Consider the following 16,517-nt stretch of genomic DNA (forward strand, 5'->3'; position numbering starts at 1 on the left):
GTGATTGGTGAGTTTTTACAGAGCACTGATTGGTGCATTTTACAAACTTCTAGTTAGCTACAGGAAAGTTCTCCAAGTCACCACTCCACCCAGGAAGTCCAGCTGGCTTCACGTCTCACCACCACAGCACTCCAGCCTGGGTGACAGGAGTAAAAACCCCATCTCAAAAAAAAAAAAGAAGAAATGAAATGTTTCAAGGAAACATAAGGTACTCTGCTACCTAGAACAAGCAATTATGGTCATATTCCCTTCGCTGAAGTCAGATGAGCAAAGAGCTGCCTCAGGGAAAGGACAGCTTGATCCTATCAAGTTTTCAAGTTTTGAGGTCATTTGAGTTCCCCAGGAAAGAGGAAGGCTGTGGTCCCCGACTCTGTTGGGGTGTAGATGCAGGCTGCCCTTCCTCCATTCCTTCTTGCCAGAGCCTCAATGTGCAGTGTCTGGACCCTGAAGTGGGGAGAATGTGCTCTTCACACCTTCCCTGTGGGCCCAGCTTCCTTCTATCTGCAGCTCAGCATCAACCCAGGCCTCCCTGAGATGATAGAAGACCCCAGCCAGCTCTCCCTTTCCCAGGCTTAGGAGCACTCCTGTGGGGAGTCCAGGTGGCCTTGCCCAGCCACCTGTCCCAGGGCCTGCTCCCATAGCCCCGCTGCCTCTGCTGAGCCTGGGGCATGGAGCCCTCAGCGGGGTATTTGCCTTCTGACCCCCAGAGCGCCCCCTCTGACCCGTTGGGCTCTCAGGAATCAGGCCGTGTAGTTGCTCTGAATTTCCTGGCGAAGCCGTCTTTCCTCCCCTTCTTCCCCATTCACCGATATTTGACATATTTATTGAGGGGCCACAGTGTGCCAGGCCTTGCTCTGGGAATATAGTCAGTGGTGAAGGAGACAAAGTCCTGCCCTGCATTAGGGCCCAGCCATATGACCTCATTTGAGTGAGGAGTAAAGACATTCAGCAAACAACCTCACTAATATAAAATTATAGAGAGGCCGGGCGCAGTGGCTCATGCCTGTAATCCTAGCACTTTGGGATGCTGAGGCCAGCGGATCACTTGAGCACAGGAGTTCGAGACCAACCTGGCCAACATGGCGAAACCCCGTCTCTACTAAAAATACAAAAATGTGCTGGGCGTGGTGTCACGCTCCTGTATTCCCAGCTACTTGCGGGGGTTGAGGTGTAGGGGGCTTGAGCCTAGGAGGTTGAGGCCTCAGTGAGTCTAGATTGCGCCACTGCACTCCAGCCTGGGTGACAAAGTGAGACCCTGTCTCAAAATAAAATCACAGAGCTAAGTCCTGTATCAGAATGCAGTGTAATTCAATGAGAGAATAATAGGCTGATTCATCCTAATTATGACTTATGAAGCAGAGTGTGGGTGTGGCAAGCAGAGAAGGAATTAGGAGGAGCAAAGGCCCTGGGGCAGACAGGTAGGCGGGTCTCAAAAAGTTGAACCTAACAGTTACCAGAATGTAACAGTTGCCGTATTACTCAGCACTTCTGCTCCAAGCATATACTTAAGAGAAATGAAAACATATCCCCATAAAACCTTGTATGTGAATTTTTTGTTTTTATTTATTTATTTATTTTTATTTATTTATTTTTTTTGAGACGGAGTCTCACTCTGTTGCCCAGTCTGGAGTGCAGTGGCCTGATCTCAGCTCACTGCAAGCTCCGCCTCCTGGGTTTACATCATTCTCCTGCCTCAGCCTCCCAAGCAGCTGGGACTACAGGCGCCCACCACCTCGCCCAGCTAGTTTTTTGTATTTTTTAGTAGAGACGGGGTTTCACTGTGTTAGCCAAGATGGTCTCGATCTCCTGACTTCGTGATCCACTTGTCTCGGCCTCCCAAAGTGCTGGGATTACAGGCTTGAGCCACCGCGCCTGGCCTTGTTTTTATTTTTTTGAGACAGAGTCTCGCTCTGTCGCCCAGGCTGGAGTGTAATGGTGTGATTGCAGCTCACTGCAGTCTGACCTCCTAGACTCAATCGATTCTCCTGCCTCAGCCTCCTGAGTAGCTGAGACCACAGCTGTGTACCACCACACCCAGCTAATTTTTTTTTTTTTTAATTTTTTGTAGATATGGGGTCTCACTATGTTTCCCAGGCTGGTCTCCAACTCCTGGGCTCAAGCAATCTGCCTGCTTCAGCCTCCTAGTGTGCTGGGATTACAGGCGTCAGCCACTGTGCCCAGCCCAACTTGTACATGAATTTTTTTTTTTTTTTTTTGAGACGGAGTCTCGCTCTGTCACCCAGGCTGGAGTGCAGTGGCACCATCTTGGCTCACTGCAAGCTCCGCCTGCCATGCCAACACCATTCTCCTGCCTCAGCCTCCTGAGTAGCTGGGACCACAGGCGCCCGCCACCACGCCCAGCTAATTTTTTGTATTTTTAGTAGAGACGGGGTTTCACTGTGTTAGCCAGGATGGTCTCGATCTTCTGACCTTGTGATCTGCCCGCCTCGGCCTCCCAAAGTGCTGGGATTACAGGCGTGAGCCACCGCGCCCGGCTGTACATGAATTTTTATAGCATCATTATTCATAATAGCCAAAAATGAAATGACTGAAATGCCCATTAACTGATGAATCAACAAAATGTATATCCAGACGAGTATTAACCAACCACAATAAGTAATAAAGTTCTGATACGGTTGAAAACGTAGATGAATCTTGAAAACATTATGCCAAGTTAAAGAAGCCAGTCATAGATGACCACATATTGTATGATTCCATTCCTATGAAGGGTCCACAATAGACAGGTCCATAGACACGGGGTGGCTTAAATAACAGAAATTTATTTTCTCACAGTTCTGGAGCCTAGAAGTTCAAGAACAAGGAATTGGCAGAGTTGGTTTCATTGTAAGGCCTTGCTCCTGGGCTTGTAGATAGCCATCTTCTCCCTGTGTCTGCACATACTCTTCTTCTATGAGACTGTGTCCTTTTTAAACATTTATTGTGGGCCAGGTGCAGGGGCTCACGCCTGTAATCTCAACACTTTGGGAGGCAGAGGTGGGCAGATCACGAGGTCAGGAGTTCCAGACCAGCCTGGCCAACATTGTGAAACCCCATCTCTACTAAAAATACAAAAATTAGCCAGGCGTGGTGGTGGGCACCTGTAATCCCAGCTACTCAGGAGGCTGAGGCAGGAGAATCACTTGAACCTGGGGGGAGAAGGTTGCAGTGAGCCAAGATGGCACCACTGCACTCCAGCCTGGGCAACAGAGGGAAACTCTGTCTAAAAAACAAAAACAAAAACAAAAAACGTTGTTGTGGCCAGGCATGGTGGCTCACACCTATAACCCCAACACTTTGGGAGGTTCTGAGGCAGGTGGATCAACTGAGGTCAGGAGTTCGAGACCAGCCTGACTAACATGGTGAAACCCTGTCTCTACTAAATACAAAGAATTAGCCAGGCATGGTGATGCACACCTGTCGTCCCAGCTACTTGGGAGGCTGAGGCAGGAGAATCGCTTGAACCCGGGAGGTATAGGTCTCAGTGAACTGAGATTGTCCCTCTGCACTCCAGCCTAGGCAACAAGATCAAAACTCCATCTCAAAAATAAAATAATTTTTAAAAATAAAAATTTATTATTTATTTATTTTTTGAGACAAGGTCTTGCTCTGTTGCTTGGGCTGGAGTGCAGTGGCGCAATCACGGCTCAGTGCAACCTCCACCTCCAGGAGTTCGAGACCAGCCTGGGTAACATGGTGAAACTCATCTCTACAAAAAACTAGCTGGGTGCAGTGATGCACACCTGTGGTCTCAGCTACCCAGGAGACTGAGGTGGGAGGATCACTTGAGCCTAGGAGGTAGAGGTTGCAGTGAGCTGTGACTGCACCACTGCACTCCAACCTGGGTGACAGAGTGAGATCCTGTCTCAAAAGGGGCGGGGGGGATACCAGTCTTACTGGATGAGGTATCATGTGACTTCATTTTACCTTAATTACCCTTTAAAGACCCTGTCTTCAAAGACAGTCACATTTTGAGATAGTGTTAGGACTTAAACATATGCATTTGGTTGGGGGGGGGCATGATTCAGCCATATCAAGGTGGGGAATGGAGTGGTGTAACTGCTGCTGGGTGTGCGTCTCCTTTCTGGGGTGATTAAAATGTTCTGGAATTAGTGGTAATTAGTGTGCATCTTTGTGACTATACTAAAAACGGCTGAACTGGCCAGCCGGAAAGGATGAACTTTGCGCTGGGGCAGGAAGAAGGCTGGCATGCAGAGAGAGGAGAAAGGGGGCTGGATGAGCTGGCCTGCTGGCTGGGGTCCCAGTACTACATAAGACCTTGCCCTTCTCCACAATATCTGGTGTTAAAGCTCATTATGGGGACCCTTTCAACCCGGGGTTGGGATTGGAATTGAGACACTGAAACTTCAAGAGCTGGGCTCTGGCCCGGGTGGGCATTTGCCACCAAGCAAGATAGCCTCGTGCAGCACATACGGGGTTTCCTGTAGCGTGCACTGTCCTAAGTCCTTCTCAACTCTTTCATCATTGAGTTCTTATAGCGGTCCAGTGAGCTAGGTACCATTCCTCCCTTCAGGCCACGGTGCCAGGTCACTTGACTAGGGTCCCACTGGGAGTTCAAAGGAAGCCAGGCTAGAGCTCAGGCCTCTCACCAGCTGGAGGCCTTTCCCAGACTCTCTAAGGTGAGAGGCGCTGAATGGTGTCGGCCTGGGCCTGAATGAGTGACCCACAGTGCTCAGTGAATTTCAGGAACAGAGCCCAGGGAGGCTGCGGTGGGGGGTGTCTTGATGGGGGAGAAGCAGGGCTGGGCGCTCACCTGGCTTCCCCAGACCTGCAGGTCCAGCCTTGCTCTCCTTCCCCCGAGCACCTCTGGCCCAAGGCCTGCCCACTTGCTGGAGCTGGCCCCTTGGCGAGGCTGCTGGGAGGGCCCGTGCTGCCAGGGCGGTCAGAGTCAGTGTTGGAGGTGCCGCAGGGACGCCCAAGGGGGTGCCCAGGTGGCAAGATGCCTGTATGTTCAGGGAAGCCACGTCCCAGCTCGCGAGTGGGTGCGCAGAGGCCCGCGTGACCTTGCTGCTGACATTCCTCAGAGGCCACGTGGCCCCAACTGGCAGGGACAGCTGCGGACAGGGACTGAACCAGCCTTATTCCCAGGGTGGCGCCTGCTCTCCATCCAGGCCCCACTCCCGCTCCCACCCGTTGCTGCTTTTGTTCCCAGGTTTCAGGGGGCAGCCGGCACTGTGATTCCTGTGCTATGAGTGCCTAGAGGCACGGAGCCACGAGGGGTCACCCCACGTGGGGCACAGGGCTTGGGGAGCATGGGGCAGGACCAGACCAAGCAGCAGATCGAAAAGGGGCTCCAGCTGTATCAGTCCAACCAGACAGAGAAAGCACTGCAGGTGTGGATGAAGGTGCTGGAGAAGAGCTCGGACCTCATGGGGCGCTTCCGCGTGCTGGGCTGCCTGGTCACGGCCCACTCAGAGATGGGCCGATACAAGGAGATGCTGAAGGTGGGTGTACCTGGCCTGGGGGCGTGTGAGGGTCAGGCTGGGGCTGGATGTCTCCCAGGCTCCCCAGTCCCTTCTCAGCTTCCTCGGGCTCCCCTGTGTCCCACAGGCTGGCAGCCGGGGCCTGAGGCTCTGAATTTATATCTAAGGCTGTGGCTCTTAGATGCTGAGTCTTGGCGTCAGATTCAGGCCTGTGGCCTTGAACTGCAGTGCCCGAGTCTCTGAGACTGAGGTTCTCTGGCCTCAGGGTCGAGTGTTCGTGGGTCTCAAGCCCAGTGTAGGTTTCAGCCTTCCTGTCTGCTGTTCTGTATCTGAGCCTGGCGGGGTGTGGGCTCCAGGGTTGAGGCTGGGGGTGGGTGGGTGGTGGAGATTCCAGATCTGAGGCTTGGGATAGAAGGTGAAAGCTGCGAGCCTGAGCTTGGGAGGTGAGGCTGGAGTGTAGGGAAGGTAGCTGAGGCTGACGGGTAGAAGCTCTGGGTCTGAATATTTGAGATCTGCTGCTTTGGGTGTGAGGCTGGGGAGTGGGTATGGGGCCTCCAGGTCTGAGTCTGCAGTGCAGGCTGGGGTCCAAGGCTCAGAGTCCAGGCTGAGCACCACCTGCCCACCGTCGCGGTGTACAGTTCGCTGTGGTCCAGATCGACACGGCCCGCGAGCTGGAGGATGCCGACTTCCTCCTGGAGAGCTACCTGAACCTGGCCCGCAGCAACGAGAAGCTGTGCGAGTTTCACAAGACCATCTCCTACTGCAAGACCTGCCTTGGGCTGCCTGGTACCAGGGCAGGTGCCCAGCTCGGAGGCCAGGTCAGCCTGAGCATGGGCAATGCCTTCCTGGGCCTCAGCGTCTTCCAGAAGGCCCTGGAGAGCTTCGAGAAGGCCCTGCGCTACGCCCACAACAACGATGACGCCATGCTCGAGTGCCGCGTGTGCTGCAGCCTGGGCAGCTTCTATGCCCAGGTCAAGGTGGGCCTGCGCCCCAGGGGGACAGCAGTGGAGGGTTTGGGGGCTCCCCTCTCATGAGGCACACACCCTGTAGCACTACCTCATTTAGCCCTCCTTTTAGGGAGGGCTGAGGCAAGTGAGAATCAGAGAGGGAAAAGGCTCTTCCAGGGAGGTAACAACTTGGCCAGGAGGCCAGCAAGGGCAGAGCCAGGATTCAAACCTTGATCTGTCTGACTTCCTGGAGGAATAATGGGAGGCTCCTCTGTGAGGACAGGCCAGCGGCCTGCCCTACCATGTTTGCTGTGTGGTCTTGGGCAAGTCACCTCTCCTCTCTGAACCTTGGGAGAGATCTGTAAAATGAAGGAGAGTAGGACTCACCTTACAGTGGGGTTGTATGGAGTCAGTCACCAAATCTTTATTGAGCATCTACCATATCCCAAGACTGTTGGCCCAGGGTGTAGCAGTGAGTAGAACAGCCAAGTCCCCGTCCTCACCAGGGTTCCGTTCTAGTTGGGGAAGAAAGACGATCACCACAGTCAGGAAGTCAAGTGGTTAGGAGAAAGCGAAGTGGGCAAAGGGCTGGCAGCACTGGGTGTGGGGGTGTCATAATTTCAAACACGGTGGTCGGAGGGCCTCGCGGAGGTGATGTTTGATGGCTTGAAGAAGAGAGGGGGCGTCATGCAGAAATCTGGTGAGAGAACATTCTAGGCAAAAATGGGGGAACCCCTCAAAGCAAGCTGGACCCTGGGGAGGCACCCTGGAATGTTTCCTGGAATGTTCCAGGAAGGACAGAGGCCACCATGGCTGTCAGGTGTGTCTCAGGTCTGTGTGGAGGTAGAGAGGTGAGAGGAGGAGGGTCAGCTGTGAAGGAACTGATAGGGTCAGCGACTTCAGGTTCTGACCCTGGGTATTTTTTGTCGGGGGGTGGGGCAGGGGCGGAGTTTTGCTCTCGTTGCCCAGGCTGGAGTGCGGTGGCGCCATCTCCGCTCACTGCAACCTCCGCCTCCCGGGTTCAAGCGATTCTCCTGCCGCAGCCTCCGAAGTAGCTGGGACTGCAAGTGCATACCACCATGCCCGGCTAATTTTTGTGTTTTTAGTAGAAATGGCATTTCACCATGTTGGCCAGGTTGGTCTTGAACTCCTGACCTCAGGGATCTGCCCATCTTGGCCTCTCAAAGTGCTGGGATTACAGGCGTGAGCCACCACGCCCGGCCTACCCTGGGTATTTTTGTTCCCTTTCCACTCAGGTATCTGTGCCGTGCTTGGTCCATGGGGGATTTAATGCCTGGCCCCAGTCGATGCTTAATACATCTTGGAGTTAGTAAGTGGATAAATGCTGATGGATCCAAGCCGGGATGGGCGGAAATGAGTCACCAAGGATGACAGCCAGGACTTTGTTTTTCGGAAGCAGATGTAAGGGGGAGCCATTCAGTGAGATGAGATAGGACTAGGGCGGGACAGGGGTTTTTAAAAACCTTTTTAATTCTGAAGAAAAGTAAGCTGGGCATGGTGGCTCACACTTGTAATCTCAGCACTTTGAGAGGCTGAGGGGTGAGGATCGCTTAAGACCAGGAGTTCCAGACCAGCCTCTACAAACAGTTTTTTTTTTTTTAATTTGGCAAGGCTCATGCCTATAATCTGAGCACTTTGAGAGGCTAAGCAGGAGGATTGCTTGAGCCCAGGAATTTGAGAGCAGCTTGAGCAGCATAGCAAGACCCCAACTGCACAAAAGTTAAAAAATGAACCAGACAGGCCGGGCGCGGTGGCTCAAGCCTGTAATCCCAGCACTTTGGGAGGCCGAGACGGGTGGATCACGAGGTCAGGAGATCGAGACTATCCTGGCTAACACGGTGAAACCCCGTCTCTACTAAAAATACAAAAAACTAGCCGGGCGAGGTGGCAGGCGCCTGTGGTCCCAGCTACTTGGGAGGCTGAGGCAGGAGAATGGCGGGAACCCGGGAGGCGGAGCTTGCAGTGAGCTGAGATCCGGCCACAGCACTCCAGCCTGGGCGACAGAGCAAGACTCCGTCTCAAAAAAAAAAAAAAAAAAAAAAAAAAAATGAACCAGACATGGTGGCTCACACCTATAGTTTCAGCTGCTCAGGAGGCTGAGGCAGGAGGATCACTTGAGCCCAGGAGTTTCAGGCTGCAGTGAACCATGATTGCTCCACTTCACTCCAGTCTGGGCAACAGAGCAAGACCCTGTGTGAGGGGAAAAAAAAACCCACAAGTGTGGGCTTATGGGGTGCTCATTGCTAGTGGGATGTCCATGCTTCTAAATCTTTTCAGTTACCAGAACAACTGAAGTTTATACTGGTATTTCCAATTCAAATCTAATGTTTCAGGAGCTCCCCTTAACTTATTGTCAACTTGTCTTTTCTCTTAGACGAAAAATCTTAGTTTCTAACAACATAATTAAATATTTGCTTTACTCTACAAAATACATAAAATAATTCCAAAAGACAATACCAGTATAACTCTAGAAAATAAAGACAACTGAATGAAGTTTAAGATTTACTTGCTGTTCTTTTGACTTTTTTTTTTTTTTTTGAGACACTCTTGCTCTGTCACCAGGATGGAGTGCAGTGGCTCGATCTCGGCTCACTGCAAGCGAGTTCTACCTCCCAGGTTCAAGCGATTCTCCTGGCTCAGCCTCCCAAGTAGCTGGGATTACAGGCGCATGCCACTACACTCAGCTAATTTTCTGTATTTTTAGTAGAGATGGGGTTTCACCATGTTGGCCAGGATGGTCTCAATCTCTTGACCTGGTAATCCGCCCACTTTGGCCTCCCAAAGTGCTGGGATTATAGGCATGAACCACCATGCCCAGCCTTGTTTTTATAATAAATATATATCCCACTGTGGGTAAACTGAGTACTTTTGTTCTAAAGTCATTGAAATAATTTTTTTTTTAGAGTCTTACTGTGTCGCCCAGGCTGGAGTGCAGTGGCGCGATCTCGGCTCACTGCAAGCTCCGCCTCCCGGGTGGTCTCACGCCATTCTCCTGCCTCAGCCTCCTGAGTAGCTGGGACTACAGGCGCCCGCCACCATGCCCGGCTAATTTTGTGTGTGTGTGTGTGTGTGTGTGTGTGTGTGTGTGTGTGTGTGTATTTTTAGTAGAGACAGGTTTCACCGTTGTTAGCCAGGATGGTTCCTATATCCTGACCTTGTGATCTGCCCGCCTCATCCTCCCAAAGTGCCGGGATTACAGGCGTGAGCCACCGCGCCCGGCCAAAATAATTATTTTGTGTGTGTGGTTGTAGTAATATGACACACGGTTAGGGACATTTATTTACTTTTTTTTTTGAGACAGAGTCTCACTCTGTTGCAGGCTGGAGTACAGTGGTGTGATCTCGGCTTACTGCAACCTCTGTCTCCCAGGTTCAAGTGATTCTCCTGCCTCGGCCTCCCAAGTAGCTGGGACTACAGGCACGTGCCACCACACCTGGCTAATTTTTTTGTATTTTAGTAGAAACAGGGTTTCACCATGTCAACCAGGATGGTCTCAATCTCCTGACCTTGTGATCCGCCCACCTCGGCCTCCCAAAGTACTAGAATCACAGGCGTGAGCCACCGCGCCCAGCCTTAGTTGTTTTTTTTTTTGTTTTTTTTTTTTTTTTTGAGACAGGGTCTTCCTCTGTCACCCAGGCTGGAGTGCAGTGGCTCAATCACGGTTCACTGTAACCTAAAATCCTGTGTTCAAGCGATCTTCCCTCCTGAACCTCCTGAGTAGCTGGGACTACAGGCACATTCTTCCACATCTGGCTAATTTTTAAATTTTTTGTAGAGATAATGGTCTTGCGATGTTGCCCAGGCTGATCTTGAACTCCTGGCCTCAAGCTGTTCTCCCAATTCAGCTTCCCCGAGTGCTGGGATTACAGACATAAGCCATTGCACCTGACCTCCATTTTCTATTTTTAGATATTTTTCAAATTCAATTTAATTTTTTTAACCTGTAAAACATTTATATGGCTTCAAATTTAAAAGTACGTAATAAGGCGTATTAGGAAAAGGTTTTTATTGGGGTTATTGACACTTCTCTTTTGGTCGTGTTAACTTGGAGCTGCTTGTTAAATATTAAGTGAAAGATCAAATAGATTTACCTTGAAAAAGAACAGTGAAATGGAGCTTTAGCTGAAGGGAAATGAGGTCAAGAGAAGGTGGGTTCGTTTTCTTTTTTCTTTCCTTCTTTTTTTTTTTTTTTTTCTTTTGTGAGACAGAGTCTACCTCTGTCACCCAGGCTGGAGTACAGTGGTGCAATCTCAGCTCACTGTAGCCTTGACCTCCTGTGCTCAAGTGATCCTTCCACCTCAGCCTCTTGAGTAGCCGGGACTACAGGGATGCACCACCATGCACAGCTGATTTTATTTTTGTAGAGACGGGGTCTTGTTAAGTTGCCCAGGCCATTCTCAAACTCCTGTGCACAAGAGATCCTCGTATCTTGACCTCCCAAAGTGCTGGGATTCCAGGCCTGAGCCACTGTGCCTGGCCCAGTTTTTATTTTTTAAGCGAGATGAGAAATGCCAGACATGTTTGCACGTGGATGGGAAAGACTCTGTAGAAAGAGAGAACCTGACGATGCAGAGACTGCTCATCGGGGGCTGGCATTTGATGGGAACAGGAGCCGTCCTCCACAGTGACAGGAAAGGAAGCAGGGAGCGTGGGAGCAGAGGTGCGGAGGTGGGAGATCTGGTGGAGACAGGAGGGGAAGGAGCTTCTCCCTGATTTTCTTCCTTTTCCTCTTGGAGCAATGAGGCCAGGTCATCAGCTGACCGTGGGCAGGTAGAAAAGGCATTTCGATGCTTGAGGAGAAAGTACAAGCCAATGGTTGCGTCACCTCGCTGAATCTGTCTGATGTTCTTTGAGCCTGTTGTGCTGCCAGTCTGCCACTGAGCTTCAGTGAACACCTGCTTCTGGGTGCCAGCAGGCAAGCTCTAGTGGAGGGACCTGGTATCTCCCGTCCCTGTGCATCTCTGAAGCTGAGGAGTCCGTTTGGCATTGGGAGAAAAGAGAAGCCAACTGTATTTTCTTGTCTTTTTATTCATTCACTCAGCAAATATTTATTGTGTATCCACCAAGTACCAAGAACTGTGCTAGGCTCTTGGGATGCATCACAGACCAGATGAGAATCCCTGAGTCCACGGAGCCCACACCTTTGCACTGGCTGTTCCCTCTACCTGGGCCACTCTTGTCCTGGATGCCACAATGAATGAGTAGACACTTGGGCCCCCCGCCCCTACCTGCTGTTAAAGAAGCCTGGCCCAGGCCGGGCGCGGTGGCTCAAGCCTGTAATCCCAGCACTTTGGGAGGCCAAGGCGGGTGGATCACAAGGTCAGGAGATCAAGACTATCCTGGCTAACATGGTGAAACCCCGTCTCTACTAAAAAATAAAAAAAACTAGCCGGGCGTGGTGGCGGGCGCCTGTAGTCTCAGCTACTTGGGAGGCTGAGGCGAGAGAATGGCGTGAACCCGGGAGGCGGAGCTTGCAGTGAGCCGAGATCACACCACTGCACTCCAGCCTGGGAGCACAGCGAGACTCCGTCTCAAAAAAAAAAAAAGAAAAAAAGCCTGGCCCAGGAGCCCTCGACTTGGGGCAGCCTCTGCCACTCAGTTTGCCTCCTTCCATCCCACGTCCCCTGCAGGACTACGAGAAAGCCCTGTTCTTCCCCTGCAAAGCCGCAGAGCTCGTCAACGACTATGGCAAAGGCTGGAGCCTGAAGTATCGGGCCATGAGCCAGTACCACATGGCTGTGGCCTATCGCCTGCTGGGCCACCTGGGCAGTGCCATGGAGTGTTGCGAGGTGGGGCGGCGGGGAAGGGGGCAGGTGGGTGATGAGGTGGTGTGGGCCAGGGACTGGGGCCTGGGACAGCAGGGCCTCCTTCTTCCAAATCAGCCCCCGGAGGCCCCCCAGGGCTTGCCCCTGGCCCACCCTCTCTATAGCTGAGCCCCTGAAGGAAACATTTGTCCCCTAGCCTCATCCCAAACCCCACTCTCTTCCAATCCATCTGCAGGGGAGGGGGCGTCCTTCTGTCCCCAACACCCTATATGGGGTACTTTGAAGGGTAGAGATGGTACAGGGCCAGTTTCTGGAGTCCCACTGACCTGGGTTCACATCCCAGCTTTGTCACTTACGGGGTGACCCCAATCAAGTTACTTCTCTATGAGCCTCACTTTCCACCCACCTAGCTGGGTGCTGTGACTTCAGTGGTTCGGCGCGTGAGGCCTCAGCACCATGATAGATTCGCTAGGCTCTGAGGATGTTGCTTCCCTGGGCTGTCCCTTCAGAGGGGCCCGTTGAGGGGAGGGCACTCCAATGGCGATGGCAGAGGAGCAGGCCTGAGCCACTGGCCTCCCTCGCAGGAGTCTATGAAGATCGCACTGCAGCATGGGGACCGGCCACTGCAGGCGCTCTGCCTACTTTGCTTCGCTGACATCCACCGGAGCCGTGGGGACCTGGAGGTGAGGTCACCGGGATGCAGGGGCTGGGGGCGGGGGACTGGGGCACAGGCCTGATGCCGTCTGATTCCATCCCCCACCTGGCTCTGCAGACAGCCTTCCCCAGGTATGACTCTGCCATGAGCATCATGACCGAGATCGGAAACCGCCTGGGGCAAGTGCAGGCGCTGCTGGGTGTGGCCAAGTGCTGGGTAGCCAGAAAGGCACTGGACAAGGTGAGGTCGGGCCTTTCCCACACCCTTCAGCCCTCCCAGCACTCCCCACTTGGGGCCAGCAGGTCAGCTGGCTCTTTCAGCCACTTCATCTGACGTCAGCCTCACTCTGATCCTACGAGGCCAGGACATTCCTGGTCATTTTCTGGGCTCAGAGAAGGCCCATCGCTTGCCCTGGGACCCACAGCTAGTAAAGGCCTGGAGCTGGGGTTGGAACCCAGGCTGCTGGGTAAACTGAAGCAGGAGGTCACTTGCCCACACAGCCCCTATGACTATGCCCTAGGCCCTTCCTGCTGCCTTCACACACAGGGCAGCTGCCATGTCACCCTCCCCAGGCCTGCCCCCTACCCCGTGCTTCCCTGTGAGCAAGGCCTATCAGACAGCTCTGCCCGCAGCCCTGGCCTGTGCTCACCTTCCAGGCTCTGGACGTCATCGAGAGAGCCCAGGATCTGGCCGAGGAGGTGGGGAACAAGGTCAGACTTGATTCTGTGTCCTGGGTCTGGGGTCAGGGGCCCAAGTGGGGGACTTGGGTCTGGGGAAAGGCCTTCCTGAGCCCGTTCCCATCATGAGCACTTCCTGATCCTGGGAGCTGCCTGCAGCCAACCCCATACCCTGGCTCTCTCTCTGCCACACAGAGAGCACTCCTGAGGGCAGGGCAGGAGTTTCATAGCTTGGAGCATAGCAGAATTCCTCAGAAGCTTCCTGCTGTTGATTAAAACTCCTAACAGTGGACTGGACACGGTGGCTAACATCTATAATCCTAGCATTTTGGGAGGCCGAGGTGGGAGGATCACTTGAGCCCAGAAGTTTGAGAGCAGCCTGGGCCACATAGTGAGACCCACTCTCAAAAAAAAAAAAATTGTTTTTGAGATGGAGTTTCACTCTTGTCTCAGGCTGGAGTGCAATAGCATGATCCCAGCTTACTGCAACATCTGCCTCCCAGGTTCAAGTGATTCTCCTGCCTCAGCCTCCTGAGTAGCTGGGATTATAGGCACCCGCCACCACACCCAGCTAATTTTTGTATTTTTAAGTAGAGATGGGAATTCACTGTGTTGGCTAGGCTGGTGTTGAACTCCTGGCCTCAGGTGATCCACCTGCCTCGGCCTCCCAAAGCACTGGGATTGCAGGCATGAGCCACGGCGCCCTGCCGCAAAGTATTACAGAGTCTGTGTGCCAGGTTTGGTCATAAAGTCTTTCAAAAACATGGGGTCTCCAGGCAGTTCTGGGGGGTGAAGACCTCTGATCTCCCCCACCCCCTCATTCTGCATGAAAGGAAGCAAGGTCCCAGAGAGGGCAGGACGTTTTCCCGAGGTCCATCAGGAAGACAGGGAAGTGGCTGAGACTGGAGCCTGCCTGCACTGACTTTGCTCTCATCCCCCACTGCCACTCTCCACTCCCGCGGGCCCCAGCTGAGCCAGCTCAAGCTGCACTGTCTGAGCGAGAGCATTTACCGCAGCAAAGGGCTGCAGCGGGAACTGCGGGCGCATGTCGTGAGGTTCCACGAGTGTGTGGAGGAGACGGAGCTCTACTGCGGCCTGTGTGGCGAGTCCATAGGCGAGAAGAACAGCCGGCTGCAGGCCCTGCCCTGCTCCCACATCTTCCACCTCAGGTGGGGACTCCTGCGGGGGGTGGACAGGGGTGGGCAGGGTCTCTGCGGGGCACTCTAGGGCCCAGCTGGCCTAATCACAGCAATAATACTAATAGCAAACACTTTTTTTTTTTTTTTTTTGAGACGGAGTCTTGCTCTGTAGCCCAGGCTGGAGTGCAGTGGCCGGATCTCAGCTCACTGCAAGCTCCGCCTCCCGGGTTCACGCCATTATCCGGCCTCAGCCTCCCGAATAGCTGGGACTACAGGCGCCCGCCACCTCGCCCGGCTAGTTTTTTTTTTTTTTTTGTATTTCTTAGTAGAGACGGGGTTTCACCATGTTAGCCAGGATGGTCTCGATCTCCTGACCTCGTGATCCACCCATCTCGGCCTCCCAAAGTGCTGGGATTACAGGCTTGAGCCACCGCACCCGGCCGCAAACACTTTTTTTTATTTTGAGACGGAGTCTCGCTCTGTCGCTCAGGCTGGAGTGCAGTGGCCAGATCTCAGCTCACTGCAAGCTCCGCCTCCTGGGTTTACGCCATTCTCCTGCCTCAGCCTCCCGAGTAGCTGGGACTACAGGCACCCGCCACCACGCCCAGCTAGTTTTTTGTATATTTTTAGTAGAGACGGGGTTTCACCGTGTTAGCCAGGATGGTCTCGATCTCCTGACCTCGTGATCTGCCCGTCTTGGCCTCCCAAAGTGCTGGAATTACAGGCTTGAGCCACCGCGCCTGGCCAATAGCAAACACTTTACCTTGGCCAGGCGTTTTGGCTCACCTCTGTCTTGCCAACACTTTGGGAGGCCAAGGTGGGCAGATCACTTGAGCCCAGGAGTTCAAGATCATCCTGGCCAACATGGTGAAACCCCGTCTCTACTAAAAATACAAAAATTACCCAGGCATGGTGGTGGGAGCCTGTAATCCCAGCTACTCAGGAAGCTGAGGCAGGAGAATCACTTGAACCCGGGAGGCAGAGGCTGCAGTGAGCTGAGATCTGTGGCCATTCTTATCATAATCCCCAAAGAGAAGTCAGAGAGGCCCCTCAAAGGTCATTAGGTCAGACATCCAGGCCAGACCTGCCCTGGGTATGGCTCCATCCCATCCTCTGAACTCCCAGCCCATGCTCTGCCCTGGAGGTCCCTGGGGCAGAGGAGGAGAGGGGCAAGCAGAGTGCAGTGGGAGCCTGCCCCATTCCCTTCCCTTCCACTGCTGCTGAACAGCCACCAGGATGTGTCCCAGCCCCTGCAGAGGGCAGGCAAGGAAGAGAGGGCCCAGGGCCCGGAGGGAAGGACAGGCCTCGGGAGTGGACAGGGCCCTTTGCCTCCCCAGGTGCCTGCAAAACAACGGGACCCGGAGCTGTCCCAACTGCCGCCGCTCATCCATGAAGCCTGGCTTTGTGTGACTCCCGGCAGCAGGTGTGGGCTTCCTCCTCGCTGCTCCTGCTCCTTCTCCACTGTGCACTGGAGACCCATTTACTCCTGGGGCAGCTGCCAGCATGTCCTCACCACAGCCAGGGCCTTAGGACCTGCCCACGGCTGCTCCCCTGTGCCCAGCTCCCCTCCCTGCCTCTTTGTACTTTGCTCTTCATAGAAAAATAAACTGTTTGTACCTGGTCCCAGGGATTCCGACTTTCCATGCCCAAGGTCTGAGGAGTGGGGAGAGTGGGAGTGAGGCTCCCCACGGGAGCTTCCTCAGACGCAAGCGTTTCCTCTGCACATGGGTACAAGGGCCTCCAGCTGTCCCTCCAGGAACCTGGGATGCCACAGAGACGCGATCCCTGCAGTGAGAAGCTGACATGCAGAGGGTGGGGGGGTATATGATAAACAGGAAACACGCAGTTTGGAAAGCCTGGTGGGAAGCTGCT

At 53.4% G+C, this 16,517-nt stretch overlaps 1 protein-coding gene across 5 annotated transcripts; it reads left to right on the forward strand.

Moving 5' to 3' along the window:
* The first annotated feature begins 5,054 nt into the window (after positions 1-5,054).
* RAPSN (receptor associated protein of the synapse) lies at positions 5,055-16,266 on the forward strand. 5 transcript variants are annotated; one of them, XM_025357295.1, is made up of 8 exons: positions 5,055-5,462; positions 6,080-6,418; positions 12,040-12,198; positions 12,759-12,857; positions 12,947-13,069; positions 13,486-13,539; positions 14,476-14,675; positions 15,983-16,266. In XM_025357295.1, the coding sequence occupies exons 1-8, from the start codon at positions 5,271-5,273 to the stop codon at positions 16,053-16,055; spliced, it is 1,239 nt and encodes a 412-aa protein (XP_025213080.1). In that variant the 5' UTR covers positions 5,055-5,270; the 3' UTR covers positions 16,056-16,266. The 5 variants fall into 5 exon arrangements, with proteins under 5 accessions (XP_025213080.1, XP_025213084.1, XP_025213079.1 ...); XM_025357294.1 differs by having other exon boundaries at positions 5,082-5,462; positions 14,340-14,675; XM_025357296.1 differs by lacking the exon at positions 13,486-13,539 and having other exon boundaries at positions 5,082-5,462.
* Positions 16,267-16,517: the final 251 nt, after the last annotated feature.

The sequence above is a fragment of the Theropithecus gelada genome, chromosome 14, assembly GCF_003255815.1.
Source record: "Theropithecus gelada isolate Dixy chromosome 14, Tgel_1.0, whole genome shotgun sequence".
Lineage (NCBI taxonomy): Eukaryota > Metazoa > Chordata > Mammalia > Primates > Cercopithecidae > Theropithecus > Theropithecus gelada.